Source organism: Mesoplodon bidens (genome assembly GCF_964165515.1).
Source record: "Mesoplodon bidens genome assembly, chromosome: X".
NCBI classification, from domain to species: domain Eukaryota; kingdom Metazoa; phylum Chordata; class Mammalia; order Artiodactyla; family Ziphiidae; genus Mesoplodon; species Mesoplodon bidens.
Genome location: NC_138163.1, coordinates 82565801 through 82590921, shown reverse-complemented (window position 1 = coordinate 82590921; position 25121 = coordinate 82565801). Strand labels below are relative to the sequence as shown.

Below are 25121 nucleotides of genomic sequence, written 5' to 3'. Positions count from 1 at the left end.
ACCCAGGGATTCTTCTCCTCAAAGTTATCTATTGTAAGTGTTGAAAAGCTGAGCCAGGACACTTTTCAAGTGCTATTCTCCACTTCCGGGTCTAACACTGCCTGGTATTGGGGGTAGAGGAGGGGTTTGCAGGAGACCTTTGGAATTGACTTTCCAAGATCATGTACTTGGAGGACTGAATAGTGAGTGTTCACTCTCATGCCACTAATCTGGTACCTCAATCACTTAGGCCTATTCATCACAGTAGGGTAGCACCACCCCACATTACCTGTGGATAAAGAAGGAGAAATAAAAAGTGAAACCTCCCCAAACTACCAAATCCTGTGCTGTTTCTTATTCTGTCTGCCCTCATCTAATCTCCAGCTGTAGCAAAGTCCAAGTAGCCTTGAATCCTTAAATCTGCTGCTCTGTAGGGTCTTCCTTAATCAAAATAGTGTATTGAGATCAGACCTGTCCTAGGATGGTAGGCACTTGGTTTGTGGCCATAGCAGCGACTTTTCAGGAAACCAATTTCCTTGACTCTTTTTATGCCTTTATTAAGTTCTAGCCTTTAAAAAGCTAGTTTCTTTTCTCTCTCTCTCCACCTTCTTTCTAAACATTTGTTTTATGCAGGTTCAGCTGCAGCTATGGAATGCAGCTGGCCAGAACTTTTGCAGCCTAATTCTAGCAACATTCATGATTCAACTATTGCTGTGGTTGTCTATGACATCACAAGTGGGAGTTATGCCATGTTTTACTCGAAAAGGGGATTGAGGGAAGCAATAGAGAGGTTGGTAAGACTAGCAGAGAGGATTAAAAAATACAAGCATTAGAGCATAAGAAAAAAAAAAGACTAGGAGAGAAAGACAGGTACGTTATTTTCTCCAAATCTCTACTAAATGTTTCAACTCTCTGCAATACATTGTCCTGTAGACATCAACTTTTTCAAGGAAACAGATAAGTGGGTAGAAAATGTACGGGCAGAGTATATCATCATCATGTTGGTGAGTAACAAGATTGATCTGAACAACAAAAGGAAAGGTATAACTGCAACTGCTTCTGGCATACCTAGAGCTCAATCCCAATGGGGAGGGTCTACTGTGCTCTATTTACTTGGGAGGAGTTACCTGTGTCAGGGATCAGAAAGGTCATGGGTTCAGGGCTTCGAGGGTTCCTGGTCGTAGGGATGCATCTTTATGCCTCAGAAGGATCTATCCGTATCCACTAACTCTGGGTCAGAAGGGGGTCTTACCATTATCTGGCCCTTTGTATCATTTCTCATTTGCCCAGACAAGTCTCTACCGAGGAGGCAGAAGAAAAATCCAGAGACCTCAATGTGATGTTTATTGAGACCAGTGCCAAATTCACCACTGCTTATTCTTTTGGATAACCTTGGCTTGTCCTGTCGAGGGGTGGGGGTAAGGTTCATCTCCCCATCATGCAGTGCAAAGGCCTGGAATCATATCTCTAAACCTGACCTTTTTTCTTTCTTTTGCACACACACACATACACATGGCTATTCCATAGCATGGCTTCTGCCCTCACTTCCAGAGGTAATTCCTCTCCACTGAAGGAAGATGAGACTATCCTTTCTCCCAGCTTTGCTGGGGTAGGGAGGGTACAAGCAGAGAAGGCAAACTTCCTTTGCTTTGATGGCCAGGCCAATTTTTCTGCCTGACTGATACTGAAGGGAAAATGGGACTAACTTCAGCCCAAAGCAGCTCCCTGGTTTGCCTTTAGGTGAAAGGGATCATAAGATAAAAATTCCTTTTCTGTATGTCCTAGAAGATGCCCCTGGAAGTTGAGATTTGACCCCAGCCACTTTATTACCTTCCTTCCTTACCACACACTTCAGTGCTAAAATCCAACTGGAACCCTCCAATGAGTTAGGCATCAAAAACCATTGTTCCTGTTGATAGCTTAGGTTATCTCTCTGCCTAATATGATCAACTTACTGCATTTGGGCTTCCCAGTACCAGTCCTTCTCCCCCAACCTCATGTTTATGGTTTAAATACTTGGCCACTTACTAAGCTCTTGTTCAATTCCTAGGCTTAGGAGTAAAACGGAACCCCTGAAAATGCTATCACTTTCTCTTGACCACTTCTCACACTTACAGGGTGGAAAGTTCTGGCAGAGTCCAGGAATCCCACCTGGCCGTCTATGACTGCTAAAACACATCTATAGGGGATGCAGTTCTACAGCAGCTGGGATACCTCAAAGATTGATACAGTTCCTTCTCCACTGTTTTCTTATGTCACCCTCAATAAATGACTGGTCCTTTCACCTCAGCCTCTTATCGTTTGCACCTTCTCCATGCTCTACCTACACCTCCACAATGCAGTTGCATCATGCTGGTGTCCCAACACAGAACCATTCTAAATACCTCAAAGAACCAATTTAGGGCAGGATTTTTGCCTCTTAGGCCCGTGGCACCTGGCTTGGACTTTTTACCCTGTTTACCACACTTCTTCGATGAGTTGATTTAAAACCTTTTAACCACAGTTGGGAGTCTTGGACCTCAACATTCAGTAGACTCAGCCAATATGCCTTTGTGCAAGTATCTCAGCCTCTATTTTTTTACTCAGATGGCCATTGGGGGGCAGCAGAGCAAACAGGAGCATATATTCTATATGGGGGGATTTCCCAGGAAACACAGAGACAGCTAGATTGATTGTACCTCCAGCTCTGCTCACTAGGATGTTGCTACCTGACAATAGCAGCGAGCCTCTGGAAGAGGTACCATAGTACAGCTGGGGTGGGTTTTATAGGAAGAACCAGAACTTCCTCGCAGAGATATGTTACTACTATTTAGAACTGTTTCCCATATTTGAAGACTTATTCCCCTTATTTTAAAATCCATTAAAAACAAAAGAGAAGCATGGAAACCCTGGGTGATTAGTGCTTCGCAGAGTTAGTAAATTGGTTGGTTTGTGCAAAATTTGGAGAGAAGAGAGTAGAGTGGCAAAGTGAGTTAACTGTGGCAACATGAGTAGAAGTGGCACTGAAAGTGCAGAGGGGCAGCCTCCTAATTGTATTGTGATTTTTTTTTTTTTTTTTTTTTTTTTTTGCAGTACGCGGGCCTCTCACTGCTGTGGCCTCTTCCGCTGTGGAGCACAGGCTCCGGACGCGCAGGCCCAGCGGCCATGGCCCACGGGCCCAGCTGCTCCGTGGCACGCGGGATCCTCCCAGACCGGGGCACAAACCCGTGTCCCCCGCATCGGCAGGCGGACCCCCAACCACTGCGCCACCAGGGAAGCCTGTATTGTGATTTTTTAAATCGAGGTATAGTTGATGTACATAATTGTATTGTGACTTTGAATAAAAAGATCTTTAAGTACAAAAAAATAAAAATAAATAAAAATCAAAATTCAGACATCCAGGCTCCACCTCAGATCAACAGAATTACTCAATGGGGGCAAGGGCCTCAAAATATATATTGAAGCTCCCCAGGATTCTTTCAAGGCAAATTCGGGACTTTCATTATGGGGTACAACTTCGCCCCATACCTCATTAGACAACTTTCTATTCTGAACGGGTATTGTGAACACGCCAATGGAAATGGCGTAAGGCGTGGCCTGGAATCTCTAACAATGGATTGCTAAGAACATAGCAGAAGGTTATTTGGGGGCTGGGGTGAAGACAAGGGGGAAATCAGCAGTCAGTACTGCTCAACCAACCAGGTGAAAATTAGGAAGCAATTTCTTACTGCTGTCCCTGAAAAGAAATGCATCCAAGCCTCTCCCTTAGTTTATGTTCCCGATGAAAGAATCTGGGAAAAGAGAAGACAGAACTATATTAATACTGCCCCCTGCAGAGAAGTGGCCACAGCTCACGGGGGAAGGGGTACTGTTTCCTCCAGTACCCCCTCACCCTATACCATTCCTCAGTTATACTGCAGATAAGCTTCCTGGGTCTCCCTAATGTTCTGAGAGAGAGAATTGTGAAGTACATATAGTGTTGCTCTGCTGCTTCTAGTGGCTCCTCTCTTTGGAAGAGCTTTTATTTTTATCTCGAAGGCATTTAACACCCAACCAGTATCATCCAAATCAGTGTCAAGCAACATTTCCTCAGCATTGTTTTACTTTTTTGGAGGGAGAAGATAGAACGAGGGAGTGGGGGAAAATGGGGTTCCACTGGAATCTCCAAAGTGTATGACTGGTAGCATAAGGATGGGATGAGATGGCCAGGCAGATTAGGTGGGAGGCCCCCAAGATTTGTAGACGTTAATGAAAATGACAGGACATATGTGGAACTGCCTCGCACATGGTATTCAATAAACGTCAGTTGCCTTCTCTAGCAGGGTTCTCCACAGGCTAAGCAATACCGAGACAGCATCATCCTTCTCCTTCCAGGGAATGAAGCCCACCTAGAGAACTAGAGAACTCAAAGTGCAGTACAGGTGGGATAATGCAGTTGGCCAGCTGGCTCAGGGCAGGGCCTCGCTGTCTCCCCATCCTCCCTACTCCACTCTGCCAGGGTGGGGCTGAGAGTAGAGTTTCCCAAGTGGCTTCCCTGAGGCCTAGCTAGCTCGTCCTAGAAGATTCCATGTGGAGGGCTGTGGGTTGCAACTCTCTAGTGCACAGTCCTCTCTTTCTGGCGGTGATAATCTGGGGGAAAGAAGGAGGAAAGGAGCAGGTTATTTTCCAGCCTGAGCTCCCAACTCCCCATCTCCAACTTGTGGGGCCTCTAGTAATTGGTATTTAAAGAGTTCCTACCGAAGGCCCTGCCAGGTAAGCAAAAAAGAGAGCGGCACTTACTATAGGGAAAGAAGCGGACACGCATGCTGATTTCTCGAGCTGTCTTCAGGATCTCAACAGCCTGGAAGGAACACAGCAGCTTGTACAAATGAAGAGATACAACCCAGGACAGAATCATAACAGAAGGAATGTAGTTTGCCATTCCAACCTTCTGGGTCACTAATAGCTGCTTCCCTCTTAACCAAGAAGAAATTCTTTCTTATCAAGTTACACATCAGGCTAATCTTATCCACTGTGTCCTACCTGGGATGGCTTCTTGCCTCACCACAGCCCAGGGTGCTGTGCTCACCTTGCTGTGCTCAATATCTTGGAAATCCACATCATTCACAGCTAGGACTTGGTCCCCTTCCTGAAGTCCTGCTCGATGTGCATCAGAGTCCGGAATCACCTGTTGGTAAGGAGAGAATATACACGATCAAGGTGGGATAATTTCAAAGAATGTAAGTGAATTAAGTGCTATTCAAACGTAAGGTACTATCAGCTGTGTGTGTGTGTGAGACAATGCAGGGAAACGGTGGCTTGCCAGGTGGGAAGTTTTAAGTGGGCAAGGGTATCTCCACTATGCCCCTTCTATGAGTCTACTAAATCATCCCTCTCCCCAAGCCTTGGGACATCAGGGTTCTGCAACCTGATAACTTAACAAAGGGAAGTAGCTATCCATATTGCCTACCAGGCACACGCACCTTGGAGATGAAGATGCCTAGCTGGGAGGCCTTTCCTCCTCGGATGTTAAATCCCAACTGTAAGACAAGAGCACAGAATGGGGGCTCAGTACAGACCACAAACACAAGACATCTAGTAGCATCACTGTATGATAGCTTGCCTTGTGTCCCTCAGAGAGAAGTCAGAAGTTGTGGAAGTGGCATCTCAGCTTTTCTGCCCATAAAAGTAAGTTTCTTTACCTCCTTACCTGCTTCCCAATCCGTCCCCCCGACCGTGGCTAACTTCTGGGCCTGGTACGGACAAATCTCGCCTGGAATAAGAGGCAACTGTTCCATAAACTCACCTGAGCTCCAGGGGGCTTCTTCAGTGTGATGATACGGGGCAGAAACTGGGTCAACTCATTGTTGTAGTCTGGGTGGTATACCCTCTGCAAGACACAGCAACCCCAGAAATCTTACTACCAGTCTTACTACCTTCATCTAGAACACAACTGCATCACCCTGAAGCCAGGAGAAGGTGAAGTCATGGACTTAGTTTAAGTAGAACAGATAACACTGTCCAAATAGGTAGACGGATAGCAGTGGGGAAATGCTAGCCACCCAGTAGCTTCCCACTTCTTTACCTCGACAAAATGGAAATCAGGGCTCTGAATTTCCAGAATTCTCTGGTGTAAGTGGACTCTGGCAGGAGGATTCCATAAGAAGTTCCCAATGGGCCCAGTTGCTCAGAATCTAACTTCTGGCTAAGATTCACTGTCCATTGAGCTTTCTAACCCTGCCATCCTACCTTTCATATATCATCCCTTGCCTATGGGGAAAAAAAATCCCTTGTACGGATGGTTCCCACCTCATGAGGAGGAATCCATGCTGGGGGATTCTCATAGGCAGGCAGGAAAACCACCGGGTAGTCATCATAAGGAATCCGGCTGTCCATCTCCAGCAAGGCCCTGAAATGGAAGGGTGAGTCAAAGCTGACGAAAATGGTTCAAAAGGGATAGTAGCCCAGCGAGTTTCAGAAAACAACCCCAAACCATTCCAAGGCTGTCAGTCTCTAGGCCCGGCCCACTTCTAGGTAGGTGATAAACATTTTGGGAGAGAAGGAAGAAAACTATCAACTTAGCTGAATATATGGACTCCAAGCAACCTGTTAGGTACACTATAGAAATGATCTCCTTTCTCACAACAATCCTGCAAAATAGATGTACCGTCTTCATTCTAGAGAAGAGGAAATCAGGAACGCGTCTAGAAAGATCTGACTACTTTGGAAATTCAAAGGAGTGCTGACTCCAACTACCCACAGGGACTCGGGGCAAGGTACCGCCCCACATTCCCTAATTTGATCAGTAATGGTGGGGGTCCCCAGATCGGCCCTTCCTTTACCACCAGCCACCTTCCAGATACCCGTCCCGCATCGTGCCTGAGTCCTGCGCCCACGGCGCTGTAAAAAAATCGTCGTACCACCTCTCCCGCCGGCAGGCCCCAGGCGCCCAGTGCTCCTCTCACCATCAATTCAGCCTGGGACCCGGAAGCGGATGCTCAGCTGTGGAAAAAGGGCGGGGTCAGGGTGCGACTCGCAGGCCCTCCTCCTCCCCAGTGCGTCTTCCTGCGCGCGCCGCTTGCGTGCTTCGCGCACAGTTTGTCTGTGCTCCGATTGGCTGGCGCCTCCGAGAGTGATTTGAAACTTGGCGGTTAAAGCTGCGGTTGGGACAGGGCGCCGGGAGACCGGGGAAAGGACGTTTAGTTTGGTGAGTTAAGGGGGCACACCTTAGCTCAGGATCTGCCTTTCCCGGTACCCTGGGGCTTTGGTTCTTTGTTGTCGTCTCCGTTGGGCTTCTCCTTTTCATTTCAGACGCCACTTCGCTCTCTTCAGAGGGTCGGCTGACTGGCAGTCCTGTCGTGGCAAAGTCTGAGGGACAGTGACTTTCCCGAGGCAGCGATCCCGCCGGGAGCGGGAGGCTGCCACCGTAAGCTACCGCTGACTTCCCTAACCCACCACACCCTCCGAGGAAGGCCGGAACTGAGGAAGAAAGCCTTCCCACCCCTGCCGACCTACCAAACTTAATCAGCGATCATCTTTCCCCACACCCCCGCCGCAGAGACGGTGCCGAGGTAGGATCATGAAGGAAGAGGTGAAGGGCATTCCTGTAAGAGTGGCACTGCGATGTCGCCCTCTGGTCCCCAAAGAGATTAATGAGGGCTGCCAGATGTGCCTTTCCTTCGTACCCGAGGAACCTCAGGTGCGTAGCGAGTCCTGGGCCTGCCTCTGAACAGCTGGGGCCAAATGGCAGTGAGGGGCGTGGTCTGGCCTTTCATTTTTTTTCTTACTCCTTGTCCCTTGCCTTCTCTAGGTGGTGGTTGGTACTGACAAATCCTTTACCTACGATTTTGTGTTTGACCCCTCTACTGAACAAGAGGAAGTATTCAGTACAGCAGTAGCACCACTCATAAAAGGCGTATTTAAAGGTGAGGCTGTTTGATTCTTCAAATGGTTCTTGAACATACACTGTGTTAGGCACTGTGATTGGGTGCTGCCAATACAGGAATGGATGAAGCATGAGTCCTGCCTTCAGAAAGCCCACAGCCTAAGAACTAACCCAATATCACTTGTACCCTTGAAGCTAGTTTTATACTATATTTGCTTTCTATGGTTCTGCTCATCTTTGACTTGTATATGTTTCTATTTGTTTGTCCTGGAACCAACCTCATTAGATTCTAAGCTGTTTGATGGGTGCTGATGAGGACCTACTTGAGGCCCAGGCACTGCAAAGCCTGTTGAGGGATTCAGAGATAAATAACATAGCTTCTGGGCCCTGGAAGAGTTCAAAGTCCAGGCGTAGGAATGGAAATAGATGACTACATACATACTTTAAAAAATCTTTTTATATTTTATTGACATTTATCACTTGTGTTTTTTCTTTTGTGAATTTTAAGTTTATTTATTTATTTATTTGGCTGCGTCAGGTCTTAGTTGCAGCACACGGGATTTTCATTGCTGCGTGCAGGATCTTCGTTGCAGCATGCGAATTCTTAGCTGCAGCATGTGGGATCTAGTTCCCTGACCAGGGATCAAACCAGGGCCCCCTGCATTGGGAGCATGGAGTCTTAGCCAGTGGACCACCAAGGAAGTCCCCATACTTTTAAATACGTTAGAAATGTTAAACTTTTTGCTCCTATCTTTAAGAAAAAATATTTTTAAAGTTAAAACCTTTGAGATTTCCTAAAGCCCCCGAATACCCTGGCCAGTTAATAATCTTGATTACAGAAGCTAAGGCTTTAGTATTATTGAAGACCATGGCAAAGTTCTGAAGAAGGGAGCAGTGCCTGAGAGGTGTCTAATTGTTATTCTAGTACAGTGGTTATTCAGGATTCAAAGCAGAGGGCTATTTAAAAGAAGTAGAACCATGGCATACTAGTCCCTTAAAGTTGAAAGGGATATTTGTACATCATCTAGTCTAACTTTCCATCCAAAGAAAAATACTTTCTAGCAATATCTCTAAGTGAACTTCCAGCATCTGGTTAAAATTTTTTTCTTTGACAGGGATATCACTGGCTCATAGGGTAGTCCTGTTGATTGGTTTTGGACAACTCTAATTGTTTTAGATTATATTGAGATGAAATTTGCTTCCCTGTAATTTCTACCTAGTGATGTTAGTTCATCCCTCTAGGCAAACAGAAGCCTTCTTCCAAGCAACAGCTATTCACATTTTTTTTCACTTCTTTTTTTTTTTGCGGTACGCGGGCCTCTCACTGTTGTGGCCTCTCCCGTTGCGGAGCACAGGCTCCGGATGCGCAGGCTCAGCGGCCATGGCTCACGGGCCCAGCTGCTCCGCGGCATGTCGGATCCTCCCGGACCGGGGCACGAACCCGTGTCCCCTGCATCGGCAGGTGGACTCTCAACCACTGCGCCACCAGGGAAGCCCCTTTTTCACTTCTTAAAATGATGTCATGAGCCATGGCCGCTGAGCCTGCGCGTCCGGAGCCTGTGCTCTGCAACGGGAGAGGCCACAACAGTGAGAGGCCCGCGTACCGCAAAAAAAAAAAAAACAAAAACAAAAGAAGTGAAAAAAAAATGATGTCATGGCTCAGGATACATTGAATACTCTGTTTCAAATTTTTTAACTATTAAAGCAGTAATCTCAAACTTACAGAAATGTTGCAAGAACAGCATAATGAACTTTTTTTTCCTGAACCATCTGACTTGAGTTGTTGACCTGATGGCCCCCTGAATACTTCAGTGTATATTTGCTACAAACAAGAACTTCGTCCTACTGTCCTACATAACTACAATACGACCATCAAAATCATGAAATTAGCATTGCTACCTCACTACCATCTGGTCCTCAGACCTCATTCAAGTTTCACCAGTTGTTCCAATAATGTCCTTTGTTGCAAAAGGATCTAGTTCAAAATCATATGTTACGTTTAGTTGTACTACTTCTATAGTCTCCTTTATTATAAAACTCCTTCAGTCTTCTTTTGACTTTGATGATCATGACACTTTTGAAGATCACAGGCCAGTTATTTTGTAAACTGTTTTTCAATTTTGTTTTGTCTGAAGTTTATTTATGATTAGATTCAGGTTGTATCAATATATCTTTAGCAGGAATATCACAGAAGTGATGCTGTATTCTTCTCATTGAATTCTATCAGGCAGCACACGATTTTGATTTGTTCCATTACTATTGATGTTCATTTTGATCATTTGATTAAGGTGGTGTCTGCCAGACTTCTCCACTATAAAGTTAATCTTTTTCCTATTTACATATTTGGAGGACCATTATTTGATTCTAAGTCTCTTCTACTTAACCATCCCTCCTTTCCTTTCGCCATTCCTAAAAAAATATGGTATCCAGACCCTTCATTATCTTGTTATCTTCCTCAGAATGTACCTTTCACAGCTTAGTAAGAACACTATAGTTCTACTTTAGTATTCTTGACTTGGGAAACTATGAGAATGATAATCTTTAGAGGCAATATAAAGTAGAAAGTGATTCCAATATCTATGTGTTTTGTTAACATTGCTCTCAGTTGCAGAGATAAAGCCAGTATTTTTCAGTCAGGCCAACAGCACCCTGAGTTTTTGTAAAAAGTACTGAAACTTGGTTTCCCCATTTATTACTATATATACATATCTGTGGTATTACAGAAGATTATGGAATGTTATTCTCTTGTCCCAGAGTCATGCCAGGTGATATTAGCAATCTATTACAGTGAAAATATCAATTTAACATCTTAAGATCTTCCAGAACATCAGGGTCTTCATTTAGGTGAATAAGTTCTTTCAAAAAGAAAAAAAAGCAAAGGACATATATCACATTGAATCATACTTAAATGATGACATTTCTATGAGGAGCCTGATAATACGGTCCAAATGCAGTCTGAGAATTCATATAGGCAAGGATGCTTTCATTGACTGTAAAAAGCAACTTAGTTGCCTTTTCAAATGAAGACTCTGTTAACCAAAGAAATACACGTTGGAAACCCTTCTATTTATGCAGCTTCTAAAACTTTCATTTAATTGCCCTAATTTAGAATTGTCCCAAGTAGAGAGAAAGTAGAATTATAAAACTCTGAATGGCTTTTAGACAGTGACTTGGCCACCTTCATTATCTCAGTCATATCTTTAAGTGTTTTACTTCCTAGCTTTTAAGGGCTATCAAGAGAGGCACACATTCAGGTTTGATATTTTTCTTCTTTGCTTATTTGGAGTAGTGCAAAGTCATGGCACTCAAATAACTTTTCTTTGTGTCTGACATTCCTAAGAGACCCTTGTGTTTAGAGAGCAGTCTCAATTTTGTTACAAGTAATTGCTGAAGGAAGTAGAGTGTATTGATTGGATGAAAATATTTGAGCATCACCGCACATGTGACTTCTATTTTGTCAGGATACAATGCAACCGTCCTGGCCTATGGGCAAACTGGCTCTGGAAAAACCTATTCGATGGGAGGTGCATACACTGCAGAGCAAGAAAATGAACCAACAGTTGGGGTCATTCCTAGAGTAATACAGCTGCTCTTCCAAGAAATTGATAAAAAGAGTGACTTCGAATTTACTCTGAAAGTATCATACTTGGAGGTAAATGATTTATCTTTAATTATTCTGAATTCAAATTTATCTTTGGGTAGAAAAATAAATACAAATCAGGTTTTTCCTGGCATGACTCAAATTAATAAATTGCATTTTAATAAATTGATAGAGAAAACTTACTGGCTCAGTTGGATCTGGCTCCCACCCAGTTCTTTCCCTGTTGTCAGAATAGTCTGTTTAATCTGATTGTTAGAGGAGTTGGCATTCCCATATAAAAAGATAATAGGAATCCTTTAATTCCAGTTTGGCCTCTATTATTGATTCCCTGTAGAGTCTGTAGAAAAATATTTGATATCCCTTTAGTGTTTTGAGGCTTGAGTGATAATGCTGCTACTCTATGAAGAATGTTATAAAAATTAGGTGAAGTATTGAGCTGTGTAAGTGATGACAGAGTGTGTATTCAACAGATATTTATTGAGTACCTACATGTTACAGGCCCTGTTCTAGGTATTTGGGATATATCAGTGAACAAAACAGATAGAAGTCCCTGCCTTTGCGGGTATATTCATTCTATTATATATCAGTATACAAGTAGACTGACCAGTTATATCTAACCTCATGACACCAGAAGCACATAGTTAGGGAATTTATGGCTTCTGGGAAACTAGCTGGTTGATTCCGTAGCAGTGATAAGATGTCTTATCTTTAAGGAGCAATAATTAAATGTATATAATTTAAACATGCAATTATAAATAGTATGTGAATACTTCATCCTGAAGTTGAATCTCAATATGTTAGTTGGTATAGGAGGTATAGAGGTGGAAGATGGGGAGTTAAACATCATTAAGATTAACCTTCTTGAAACTCTTGATTAACCCAGTTGTGGCCAAGGTGACCAAATGTAAAAATAACTTAGGAACCTGCTATATTAAATAGTAGCAACAGCAATAATAGCAAACAAACATGGTACTTACTATGTGCAAACACTGTTTTAGTACTTAAAGTTCTGGTTGTTGTTGAAATATTGGTTGCTACCTCTCCCTTTTGCTTCCCACTTCCACCCTCCACTAAGGACCCATTGCTTACATTTTAACAAAATTGGTGAAGGTGATGTTGTCATGACACCATCAAAGAACTGAATTTGGGCACCCATGTAGCTTTCATTGTGTCTGCTATTCCTGAGAAACATTCTCTCAAGAGAGCAGTCTCAGTTTTGTTACAAGTAATATGTGAATTTATTCCTATGAGTATCAAATGGTTACATGTAGGGTTAAAATCCTTTTCTTAATTATAAAAATAATATGTTTGTTGCAAAAAAATTTTTTAATACAGAAAGTCATAAAGAATTTTAAAAATCACCTGTGGTCCCACCACTCCTCAATTACCACTGTTAACATCTTGTTTTTACCACTTTGTTTTCAACAATACCAGATTTACAATGAAGAAATCTTGGATCTTCTGTGCCCATCTCGTGAGAAAGCCCCTCAAATAAATATACGGGAGGATCCTAAGGAAGGCATAAAGGTGTGTTTTTCTCTGATTTGATGTTATTTTAAAATGTTGGCCACTACTAAAGTTCACACTCCTTTTATTTGCCACTGTGGTTTTAAATGACTACTAACATCTCAGTCTTTCAGATTTTGTGTGGTCCTAATTCCCTTTGTTAACCTAGAATTCCTAGATGGGAAATTTTGTGGGGAAGGAAGTTTTATCACCTTCCTATTACCTCTTGAGGGAATGCTAATATCAATTAAATATTTATTGGCTATTTACAGAGTTCTGAGACTGGGCTGTCCAGTATGGTAGCCACTAGCCACAAATGGCTATTTAAACTTAAATGAACTAAAATTGAATATAATTTGAAATTCAGTCCCTCAGTTACCAGCCACATATCAAGTGCTCAATAGCTACGTGACTAGTGGCTACTGTATTGGATAGCACAGATATAAAACATGGTCATAGTAAATTCTGTTAGACAACACTGTAATAGACATTGTGCTAGATCTCTGGAGTGATATTTAGAAAGTAAAACAATACAAAAATTTTAAATTTGTAAGTACCATAGGAAGAAGAGATCGCTTATTTGAGAGGCTTCCATCACATGGTATAGATGTAGGCTGAGGAGCTGTAGCTGAACAAAGTTTGAGGCAAGGTTGGGAGTATTGTATATGGGAGTGGACCAAATCCAGGAGCCAGTGTTGAAAACAGGCAGAGCTTGGTTCTAGCAGCAGCTTGAGTATTCAGGAGTGGGAGAATTTGAGGTGGAAAGTGGATGAGAATAGGGTAGTACAGACTTAGGAAAACTTGGTAAAATAATACCTTATCCATCTTTCTCTCCTTCTCTTCCCTGCAGAGAAAGCTGAAATTTAGGGTGCAGGTGCTTGAGGGGCAGATGCCTATGCTACTGAAATTTTTTTCCTTCTGGGTCGTTAAGTCATTAGCCAGGCACTAAAGCAAGGCTTGAAGACTCAAGACTTATTTTGAAAGCCTGATAAGCGTGGGATACAGAAAGACAGTTTGGATAGTGGGGATAAGAAACCTGGGTAAAATGCATGCTGTCACCAGAAAGAATGTTGGTACTGAGCCGGCTCTTGACCCAGTACTAAGATCTTTTATATGTCCTATACCAAGGCAGGAATTAAATCCCAAGCACTATTTGAGGGAAAATTTGCAATACAGAGAAGTGTTAAGTTTCTGACTCAAATTGGGAAGGGTAAGGACAAGTTTGTGAGCACTCTTCAGTTGGGATGGATGGAATATAAGTAAGTAAAGAAGTAAGGTTATTCTTGTAGTAAGGAATAGCTTAAGCAGGAAAGCAGAAAATATATTCCTGGGGGTAATAAGACTAGATCGGTCTGTCTGCATTAGAGGATATGGGTTGGGAAGTAATAGGAGATATGTTAGGACCAGATTATGAAGCCAGGCTAAAGAGCTTAGTTTCTCTCCCTGTGAATAGTATGTAAGCTACTTAATACTTCCAAATGAAGGATTGCACTGGCTACTTTTACCAAGTTTTTATCTTATGTATATCTCTGACTAGGTTAGCTCCCGGGAGGTTAGGAGAGTATCTTAAAATCTCTTTGTACCCTCATTATCTAGCATAGGGCTTAGGAGTTTGGTGACATTTTAGGAGGCAGGATTTTCGGAAGGCTAAACAAGAATGGATTGAAAAGGAGAAAAACTAGGATGAGGAAGGAAAATTTAGGGAAACTTTGCCTTATTTTTCAGGCATGAAGTAATATGGGCCTGGATTAGGCAGGTAGATGTAGAAAGGAAAAGGAAACAATGGGTACAAAAGAAGAATGACTGGGAGTTGGTGATAGGTGAGATATGGGGGAATAGCAGGAATTAAAGGCGAATCTGAGGTTTTGAGAATAGAGATCTTAGTAGAAACGAAGAAGTAGTGGAGAGAATCAGTGTTGGTGGAAGGAAGATGAGTTTAGTTTTATAATTTGCTGACGTCAAAGTGTAAGTAGCAGGCAATTTGAAGTATAGGACTAGAAATTAGGGCCACAGATATAGATTTGGTAGCTATGGGGTAATAAAATCATAGCATATTGAGGCTAGAAGGGACTTCATAATCATCTAGTTCAATCTCCAGAGGCTCCAAGAGATTTTAACTTGTACAAATTCTCCTGGGTAGATACAGTACCAAGCCTAAGACCCTGTTTTCCTGGCTTCCTAATCCAGTGGAAAGTGTACCATGCTATTTTCCCTAGTGAATATGAGGTATAAGATGGGTCCAAGATATAGGGAGGAACACAAGGCCACATGGAGGAGAATGTAGCAAAGAGAAATACCATAGCTATTTGTGTTGCCCTTGCTGTCCTTAGGGCCAAAACTTACCTTCACTTGGGGCTCCCTGGAAGGCACATATCCGTTGCTACCATAAAATCTAGAGGTCTTTTGTAGCTCCAGTATTGACTGGCATCCTTGTTTTGGAGGTCCCCAGCAAAGATTGGAGACCTTGGTTTGCAGTGATCACAGAGTTGCTAGTTAAAACTGTCCTTATGGGACTTCCCTGGTGGCACAGTGGTTAAGAATCCGCCTGCCAATGCAGGGGGCATGAGTTCGAGCCCTGGTCCAGGAAGATCCCACATGCCATGGAGCAGCTAAGCCCGTGCGCCACAACTACTGAGCCTGCGCTCTAGAGCCTGCGAGCCACAACTACTGAAGCCCACACACCTAGAGCCCGTGCTCCACAACAAGAGAAGCCACCGCAATGAGAAGCCCGTGCACCACAGCAAAGAGTAGCCCCCGCCCGCCACAGCTAGAGAAAGCCCGCACACAGCAATGAAGACCCAACGTAGCCAAAAATAAATAAAATAAAAATTTAAAACAACCCAGCCCTTATTACCATGACTATTTATGAAGGTTCTACTGGAACATCAAGGCATTATTTTTTATTTATTTATTTATTTTTATTTTATTTTTTAATAAATGTATTTATTTATTTATTTTTGGCTGTGTTGGGTCTTCGTTTCTGTGCGAGGGCTTTCTCTATTTGTGGCAAGCGGGGGCCACTTCATTGCGGTGCGTGGGCCTCTCACTGTCGTGGCCTCTCTTGTCGCGGAGCACAGGCTCCAGACGCGCAGGCTCAGTAGTTGTGGCTCACGGGCCTAGTTGCTCCGTGGCATGTGGGATCTTCCCAGACCAGGGCTCGAACCCGTGTCCCCTGCATTAGCAGGCAGATTCTCAACCACTGCGCCACCAGGGAAGCCCAAGGCATTATTATTTAAACCACCAATCCTTATATTTCTGATGAAGTATTTGAAGTCGAATCATAAGAGAGTTTTTTCTTTCTCTGAATTAGATTGTGGGACTCACTGAGAAAACTGTTTTAGTCGCCCTGGATACTGTTTCCTGTTTGGAGCAGGGCAACAACTGTAGGACTGTGGCCTCCACAGCTATGAACTCCCAGTCATCCCGATCTCATGCCATCTTTACAATCTCCATAGAGCAAAGAAAGAAAAGTGACAAGTAAGTTCAAGTTACAAGTAAGAGTCAAGATTTTTAACATTAGTTCTACTAAAGTCGAATAATAGGTTGCTTCTTGATTTGTAAAATAACCAGACATTAGTACTCTGAGCATGAGTAATGAATGGAGCCATTTGGACTGACATGAAAGAAAATGAGAGCCGGCATGTGAGCTTTGATACTCAACCTACTCTCAAGCTTGTGTACCATTCTCACTTGTGTCCTGTTATCATCACAGGAATAGCAGCTTTCGCTCCAAGCTGCATCTTGTAGACCTTGCTGGATCAGAAAGACAGAAGAAAACCAAGGCCGAAGGGGATCGTCTAAAAGAGGGTGAGAATAATTAAGGCTACAGTCGTAGATAAAAACTTCTAGTACTCTCATTGCTATTGTTGGTGTCTTGACTGGAATATTTCAGGTCACATTCTAGCAGTAGCTACAATTCAAGTTTGAGGCTGATTTCAGAAACAGTGAAAAATTGTTTCTCTCCCTTGCACTCATTTTCTAATTTAGGTATGAGATTTGGATCTGGTCCTTGGTTTGGTTTCATCTGGCCCAGGCAAGTTTTAGTTTTGTTTTGTTTTACCCCCAACTACTTATAATTAAAATCAATATCCTGATTCTGTCATCCCAAGTATTCACTATCCTTCCCAGATGTTGTCACTTATAAACCTCATCAGCATGGTTTCCATATCTTCATTTAAGTGGTTGGATATAAATGATGAAGCTCCTAAGGCTAGGAGAACCCCATGGTATATGCTATTAGAAACCTGCGTCTAGCATGATAATGACCTGGTAATCTGCATGCTTTGGGAATGGTCTTTCAAGCAGTTATTAATCTAGCTAACAAAAATTAACAACCAGCTCCCATTTCTCAATTTTGTGCTTAAGGATCTCATAAAAGATTTTGTCAAATGCCTTGCTAATGTCCAGATATACTATATGTCTACCATATTTTTCATAGCTACCAGCTTAGTAACAGTACAAAAAAGAAATAAGGATTAGCCTAAATTGACTTTTTCTAAGTGAATTCAAGCTGGCATCTAGTGCTTATTCTTCCATTTCTAGGTTCTTGCAAGCCATCCCTATAATAATCTAGAAGACATATCAAACTGACTGGTCTGTAATTTATGGAATTAACTTACCTCTCTTTTTTCGGAAATTGAAGTTACATCTGCCCAGTCTTCCGGAACATCCTTCTCTGTGATTCCTCAAATATCATTGACATAGCTTCAGTATTCTTGTTTGAAATTACTCTCAGTTCCCTCAGCTATAATTCATCTGGTACAAGACATTTGAACTCTTATTAAAGTAGCTGAGTTCTTGCTTACTACCTTACTACAATGAGTTCTTTACTCATATTGGGCTTCAGTTCCCTCTTGGGAACTGAGAAGGCAGAAGCAGAAATAGTAATTGAGGAATTTTACCTCTTTGTCATTTATCATTATTATACTGCTGGCACAGGGCAGAGACCTATTTCTTCCTCATTTAGCTTTTTGTTCTGAATGTATTTAAAAGTGCCCTTTTTGTTCTATGTTTGTACTTTGAGATTTATCCTTCTAAGACTAGTTTTAAAGGTTCTTTTGCCTCCTCTATATTTTTTTAGGTGTACAGTCTGAGGTTTTTTTGTTTTTTTAATTAATTTATATATTTATTTTTGGCTGTGTTGGGTCTTTGTTGCTGCACGCAGGCTTTCTCTAGTTGCGACAAGCAGGGGCTACTCTTCATGGCGGTGCGCGGGCTTCTCATTGCAGTGGCTTCTCTTGTTGTGGAGCACGGCTCTAGGCACTCAGGCTCAGTAGTTGTGGCACACGGGCTTAGTTGCTCTGCCGCATGTGGGCTCTTCCCGGACCAGGGCTTGAACCCGTGTCTCCTGCGTTGGCAGGCGGATTCTTAACCACTGCGCCACCAGGGAAGCCCTCCGAGGTTTTTTTAACAGCTTTATTGAGATATAATTCACATGCCATAAAATTCACCTGTTTAAACTGTATATTTCAATGGACTTTTGTATATTCAGAGTTGCGCAGCCATCACCACAATCTAATTTTAGAACATTTTCATCACCTCCAAAAAGAAACTCATACCCATTAGCAGTCACTCCCCATCCCAGCCCCCTTTTCTAGCCCTAGGCAACCACTAACCTATATTTCATACAAATGGAATCCTATAATTTATGGTCTTTTGTGACTGTCTTATTTCACTTAACATAAGGTTTTCAAGGATCATCCATGTTGCAGTGTGTATCACCACTTCATTTTATTGCTAAATCATATTCCATTGTACAGATATACAACATTTTGTTTGCCCGTTCATCAGTTGTATCCAATTTGACTATTTTGAATATTGCTCTGTGAACATCTATATATAAGTTTTTGTGTGGACAAGTGTTTTAATTTCTCTTTAGGTATAACCGAGGAGTGTTATACGTGGGTCATATGGTAGCTGTTTAAATTTCTTTTAAAAAAAATTAATATGTAATTAATATACCATAAAACCCACTTTTTTAAAGTGTACAATTCAGTGATTTTTTAGTATATTCACAAAGTTGTACAACTATCACCACAATAAATTTTAGAATATTTTCATCACCCCCAAAAGAAACCTATACCCATTAGCAGTCACTCATGTTTTTCCATTGTCCACCCCCTGCCACCCCACCTCCAGGCAGTGACTAATTCTTCTGTCTTTATGGATTTGCCTATTCTGGACATTTCATATAAATGTAATCATGCAATATGTGATCTTTTGTGACTGGATTCTTTCATTTAACATCTTTTCAAGGTTCATCATGTTGTAACATGTATCAGTGCTTCATTCCTTTTTATTGCCAAACAATATTCCACTACATGAATATATTAAGTTTTTATTTATCCATTCATTTGTTGACGGACATTTGGGTTGTTTCCACTTTTGGTTTTTATAGTAATGCTGCTATGAGCACTGATGTACAAGTTTTCGTGTGGATGTGTATTTTTATTTCTCTTGGGTATACACCTAAGTGGAATTGCTCAGTCAAATGATAACTCTATGTTTAACTTTTTGAAGAACTGTCAGACTGTTTTTCATAGCAACTGTACCTATTCTACCTTCTTACCAGCAATATATAAAGGATTGTAATTTCTCCATATTCTTAGTTTTATTATGTCTTTAATTATAGCCATCCTAGTGAGTATGAAGTGGTACCTCATTGTGGTTTTGGTTTGCATTTCCCTGACGGCTAATAATGTTTCATGTGCTTCTTGGCAATTCGTGTATCTTCTTTGGAAAAATGTCTATTCAGATTCATTGCCCATTTTTTAAATTGGGTTATTTATCTTTTTATTGTTGAGTTGTGTGTGTTCTTTACACATTCTGGATACTAGCCCCATATCAGTTATATTATGCTTTGCAAATGTTTTCTTCCATTCTTTGGGTTGCTTTTTCACTTTATTGATGGTGTCCTTTGAAGCACACATTTAAAATTTTTAGATGAATTCCATTCATCTGTTTTTTTCTCTTGTTGCTTGGTGTTTGGCATCATATCTAAAACATCATTGCCTAATCCAAGGTCACAAAGATTTACGTCTCTGTTTTCTTCTAAGAGTTTTATAGTTTTCAATGTTAAATATAGGTCGGAGATCCATTTAGAGTTAATTTTTGTATATAGTGTAGAGTGGCAGTCCAAACTTTAATCTTTTGCATGTAGATATTCAGTTATCCCAGCATCATTTGTTGAAAAGACTATTCTTTACCCATTGAATTGTCTTGGCATCCTTGTCAAGAAGCAGTTGGAGGCTTCCCTGGTGGCACAGTGGTTGGGAGTCTGCCTGCCAATGCAGGGGACACGGGTTCGTGCCCCGGTCCGGGAAGATCCCATGTGCCGCGGAGCGGCTGGGCCCGTGAGCCATGGCCGCTGAGCCTGCGCGTCCGGAGCCTGTGCTCCGCAACGGGGGAGGCCACAACAGTGAGAGGCCTGCGTACTGCAAAAAAAAAAAAAAAGAAGCAGTTGGACTCTCAGTTCTATTCCATTCATCTATATGTGTATCCTTATGCCATTACTACACTGTCCTCATTACTGTAGCTTTGTAATAAATTTTGAAATGGGGAAGTGTGAGGGCTCCAACTTTGTTCTTTTTCAAGATTGTTTTGGCTGTTCTGGGTCCTTTGCATTTTCATATGAATGTTAGGGTCAGCTTGTCATATTCTGCAAAGAAGCCAGCTGGGATTTTCACAGGGATTGTGTTGAATCTGTAGGTCAATTTAGGGAGTGTTGGCATCTTTCAGTTCTTTCAGGTCCTTCAATTCATAAACATCAGATGTCTTTCCATTTATTTAGGTCTTCTTTAATATCTTTCAATAGAATTTTTTTTAATTTTCAGAGTACAAGTTTTACACTTCTTTTGTTAAATTTATTCCTAAATATTTTATTCTTTTCAATGCTTTTGTAAATGGAATTGTTTTTACTTAATTTCATTTTCTAACTATTTATTGAGCTTTGTATATTGATCTTGTGCCTGCAAGCTTGCTAAGCTTGTTATTTCTAATAGTTTTTTGATGGATTCTTCAGGATTTCTGTTTACAAAATCATGTCATCTGTGAACAGAGATGGTTTTACTTCTTCCTTTCTGGTCTGGATACCTTTATTTCCTTTTCTTGCTTAACTGTCCTGGCTAGAACCTCCAGTACAGTGTTGAATAGAAGTGGCGTGAGTGGATGTTGTTGTCTTGTTCCTGATCTTAGGGGAAAAGCATTCAGTCTTTTTTTTTCTTTTTTTTGGGGGGTACGCGGGCCTCTCACCGATGTGGCCTCTCCCGTTGCGGAGCACAGGCTCCGGATGCACAGGCTCAGCGGCCATGGCTCATGGGCCCAGCCACTCTGCGGCATGTGGGATCTTCCCGAACCGGGGCACGAACCCGTGTCCCCTGCATCGGTAGGCGGACTCTCAACCAATGTGCCTCCAGGGAAGCCCCAGTCTTTTACTATTAAGTATGATGTTAGCTGGGGGGTTTTCACAGATGCCCCTATCAGGCTGAGGAAATTCCCTTCTATACCTAGTTCATTGAGCGTTTTTATCATGAATTTGTCAAATGTTTTTTCATCATCTATTGACATGATCACGTTATTTTGGTTCTTCTGTTGGTATATTACATTAATTGCTTTTTGGATGCTAAACCATCTTGTATTCCTAAAATAAATCTAACTTACTGTTTTTATACCTTTAATGACTTTACTGGACTAATTCTACAACTCCCCATAGTTTGTGGTCACAGAAGTGTCTGCTCAGTTACTTTAGTGGTTAGCTAGTGATTGGTCTCATTTCCTTAAATGCCTTGAACCTATAACTCTGCCACCATTTGCCTAGGGCTCTGAGTTTGTGTTGCGGCTTACCTTCAATGCTAAGGTTCTTTACAATCTGTCTTAGTCTTTACTTCTTGAGCAGGGTCTCAAAGTCAGCCAGAGGTACAAGATGAGGGCCTTTTAGGTCTTTACTGACATTTTTAGGTCTTTCCTGAGCATGCACATGGCTTTCTCCAGCAATATATCAGAGCTTTTTAAAGTCCCCAGTGGACTAGAGGTGGGATAGGGACAGTGGGAGGGAGACGCAAGAGGGAGGGGATATGGGGATATATGTTTACGTATAGCTGATTCACTTTGTTATAGAGCAGCAACTAATACAACAATGTAAAGCAATTATACGCCAATAAAGATGTTAAAAAATAAATAAAATAAAATAAAGTCCCCAGTGGAGGGACTTCCCTGGTGGTGCAGTGGTTAAGAATCCGCCTGCCAGTGCAGGGGACATGGGTTCGAACCTTGGTCCGGGAAGATCCCACATGCCGTGGAGCAACTAAGCCCGTGCGCCACAACTACTGAGCCCACGTGCCACAACTACTGAAGCCCGAGTGCCTAGAGCCCATGCTCTGCAACAAGAGAAGCCACCACAATGAAAAGCCCGTGCACTACAACGAAGAGTGGCCCCCACTTGCTGCAACTAGAGGAAGCCCGCACACAGCAACAAAGACCCAACACAGCCAAAAATAAATAAATAAATTTATTTCTTTAAAAATTATTAAAAAAATAAAGTCCCCAGTGGACATTTCACTCCCCAGATCTTCCTTTTAAGTTTTCAGCCAGGCTCTTGTTTGACCATGGCTATTAAGCTGGGTGTGTATCATCACCAGATATTTTTCTATATACGTATATATATATGCACATTTAGTAATACATTTGTTATATGCCTTTTAAAATTTAGGCATTGCTAAATCAATTTATTTCCTTTTAATTACACAAGTAATACATGAATCAATTCCTGGTATACAAACATAAGCAATATGGATGAAGATAAAATCCCCCTTAATTTACCACCTAATCCTAATCTAGAGGTAACTACTTTTACCTGCCTGGTGGATAGCATTCAAGTTTTTCTGTGTATATATTTTTATTGGTGTTTCCTGTTGGGTTTTTTTTTTTTTTTTGCGGTATGCGCCTCTCCTGTTGCGGAGCACAGGCTCTGGACGCACAGGCTCAGCGGCCATGGCTCACGGGCCTAGCCGCTCTGTGGCATGTGGGAGTTTCCCGGACCGGGGCACGAACCCGTGTCCCCTGCATCGGCAGGTGGACTCTCAACCACTGCGCCACCAGGGAAGCCTTTTCCTGTTGTTTTTAAAGATAGATGCTATCATACTTCATATATTGTTTTTCAGCTTGCTTTTATCTCAGCAATATATGTTTGAAATCTTTTTGTATTAGTATATAAGTCTACCTCATTTTTACAACTGCTATCTAGGATTCCACAGTATACAAAGTCTACCTTTAGTTTAACTATTCCTATTTTGACTGACATTTAGGTTGTTCAGTTTCTGGCTATTGCAAAATGATGCCTCAGTCAATAGCCTTGTATGTGATATACAAGTGAGAGTATTCTCTAGGTTATATACGTGGAAGAGGAATTGCTAGTTTGAAGGGTGTGCACATTTCAGATTTTTAAATACTGCTAAATATTGTCCTCTAAAATGTCTGTCCCAGTATGCACATACCTACAATATATGAGACTGTTTCACTGTACCGTTGACAATATTGGATATTATTGACCTATTTTATTTTCCCCTATCTTGAACATTGCATGTTATTTTTTTAGAACTTGTATTTCCCCAATTACTTATGAAATTAAGCATCTTTTTATGTTACTGGCCATTTCTCTTTCCATTTCTGTGAATTCCCTGCTCATACCCTTTGTTTTGATTTGGTTTTTTTCTTTCAGGTTGACTTTTTCTTGTTTTTCTTGTTATTTTTCCTGTTGACTTTAGGAGTTGTTTCTGTATTCTAGATATTAATCCCTTGTTGCATATATTTTTCTTAGTCTCATTTTTTAACTTTGTTAATCTTTCGATTCATGTCTTATGTGTGTATTTCTTCCTATATACTTTTTTCTTGAGGTAAAGTTTATACGCAATAAAATGCACATATTTTAAATGCGCAATTTCTTGAGTTTTGATAGTTGTATGCCCTCATGTAACTACCAACCAAAACATGATAAAAAACATTTCCATCTCCCCTAGAAAGTTCTCTTGTGCTCTTTCCAGTCAATCCACCCTTCCCACATTCCAGTTTAAGCAACCACTTTCTGACTTCTGTCACCATAGATTAATTTTACATGTTCTTAGACTTCATATAAATGGAATAATATAATTTTTTCATGTGTCTGGCTTCTTTTGCTCATCTTAAGATTTTTTGGGCAGATTTTTTTCATGTTCTTGCTTTGATTAATAATGTGTTCCTTGGGCTTCCCTGGTGGCGCAGTGGTTGAGTCTGCTTGCTAATGCAGGGGACACGGGTTCGTGCCCTGGTCTGGGAGGATCCCACGTGCCGCGGAGCGGCTGGGCCCGTGAGCCACAACTACTGAGCCTGCGCATCTGGAGCCTGTGCTCCGCAACAAGAGAGGCCGCGATAGTGAGAGGCCCATGCACCGCGATGAAGAGCGGCCCCCACTTGTCACAACTAGAGAAAGCCCTCGCACGGAAACAAAGACCCAACACAGCAAAAATAAATAAATTAATTAATAAACTCCTACCCCCAACATCTTTAAAAAAAAATAATGGGTTCCTTTGTACTGCTGAGTAGTATTCCATTGTATGATTATACCACTATTTGTTCTTTAAGTTTCCTATTCATGGAAATTAGGGTTATTTCCAGTTTTTAGCTATTATGAATAAGGCTGCCCTGAACATTCGTGTACAGGTCTTTTTGTTAACATACATCTTCATTTCTCTTGGGTAATTACCTAGGAGTGGAAGAGGTAGATATATGCTTCATTTTATAAGAAAGTGCCTAACAGTTCTGTAATATGGTTTGTACTGTTTTATACTCCAGCAATGTCATTGAAAGTTCCATCTTATCACAGCTTCATAAATAAAGATGGTGTCTTAGAAATTCTAGTGGGTGTCAAATACATCTCATCATAGTTTTTTGTTGTTTGTTTTTGTTTTTGTTTTGTTTTGTTTTGCTGCACCACGCAGCTTGTGGGATCTTAGTTCCCAGACCAAGGACTGAACCTGGGCCACGGCAGTGAAAGTGCTGAGTCCTAACTACTGGACCGCCAGGGAATTCCCCATCATAGCTTTTTAAAAAAATTTTATTAAAGTATAGTTGATTTACAATGTTTTGTTAATTTTTGCTGTACAGCAAACTGGCTCAGTTTATACATATATATATATATATTCTTTTTCATATTCTTTTCCA

General features: G+C 41.6%; 2 protein-coding genes across 4 annotated transcripts in view; one reads left to right on the top strand and one right to left on the bottom strand.

The window, feature by feature from the left end:
- Positions 1-3949: 3949 nt before the first annotated feature.
- On the bottom strand, positions 3950-6941 carry PDZD11 (PDZ domain containing 11). 2 transcript variants are annotated; one of them, XM_081221866.1, is made up of 7 exons: positions 6858-6941; positions 6247-6346; positions 5744-5827; positions 5421-5477; positions 5027-5125; positions 4738-4798; positions 3950-4587 (listed from the first exon to the last, which is right to left on the bottom strand). In XM_081221866.1, the coding sequence occupies exons 2-7, from the start codon at positions 6331-6333 to the stop codon at positions 4553-4555; spliced, it is 423 nt and encodes a 140-aa protein (XP_081077992.1). In that variant the 5' UTR covers positions 6334-6346; positions 6858-6941; the 3' UTR covers positions 3950-4552. The 2 variants fall into 2 exon arrangements, with proteins under 2 accessions (XP_081077992.1, XP_081077991.1); XM_081221865.1 differs by having other exon boundaries at positions 6817-6920.
- Positions 6942-7066: 125 nt separating this feature from the next.
- KIF4A (kinesin family member 4A) overlaps positions 7067-25121 on the top strand; it is a 128142-nt gene continuing 110087 nt past the window's right edge. The window contains exons 1-7 of one of the 2 annotated variants that reach the window (XM_081223312.1): positions 7067-7144; positions 7249-7636; positions 7748-7862; positions 11284-11474; positions 12858-12950; positions 16240-16406; positions 16642-16736. In XM_081223312.1, the coding sequence (XP_081079438.1) occupies positions 7517-7636; positions 7748-7862; positions 11284-11474; positions 12858-12950; positions 16240-16406; positions 16642-16736 (781 nt within the window). In that variant the 5' untranslated portion in view covers positions 7067-7144; positions 7249-7516. The remainder of the gene's footprint in view (positions 7145-7248; positions 7637-7747; positions 7863-11283; positions 11475-12857; positions 12951-16239; positions 16407-16641; positions 16737-25121) is intronic. The other variant, XM_081223313.1, reaches the window with a different exon arrangement.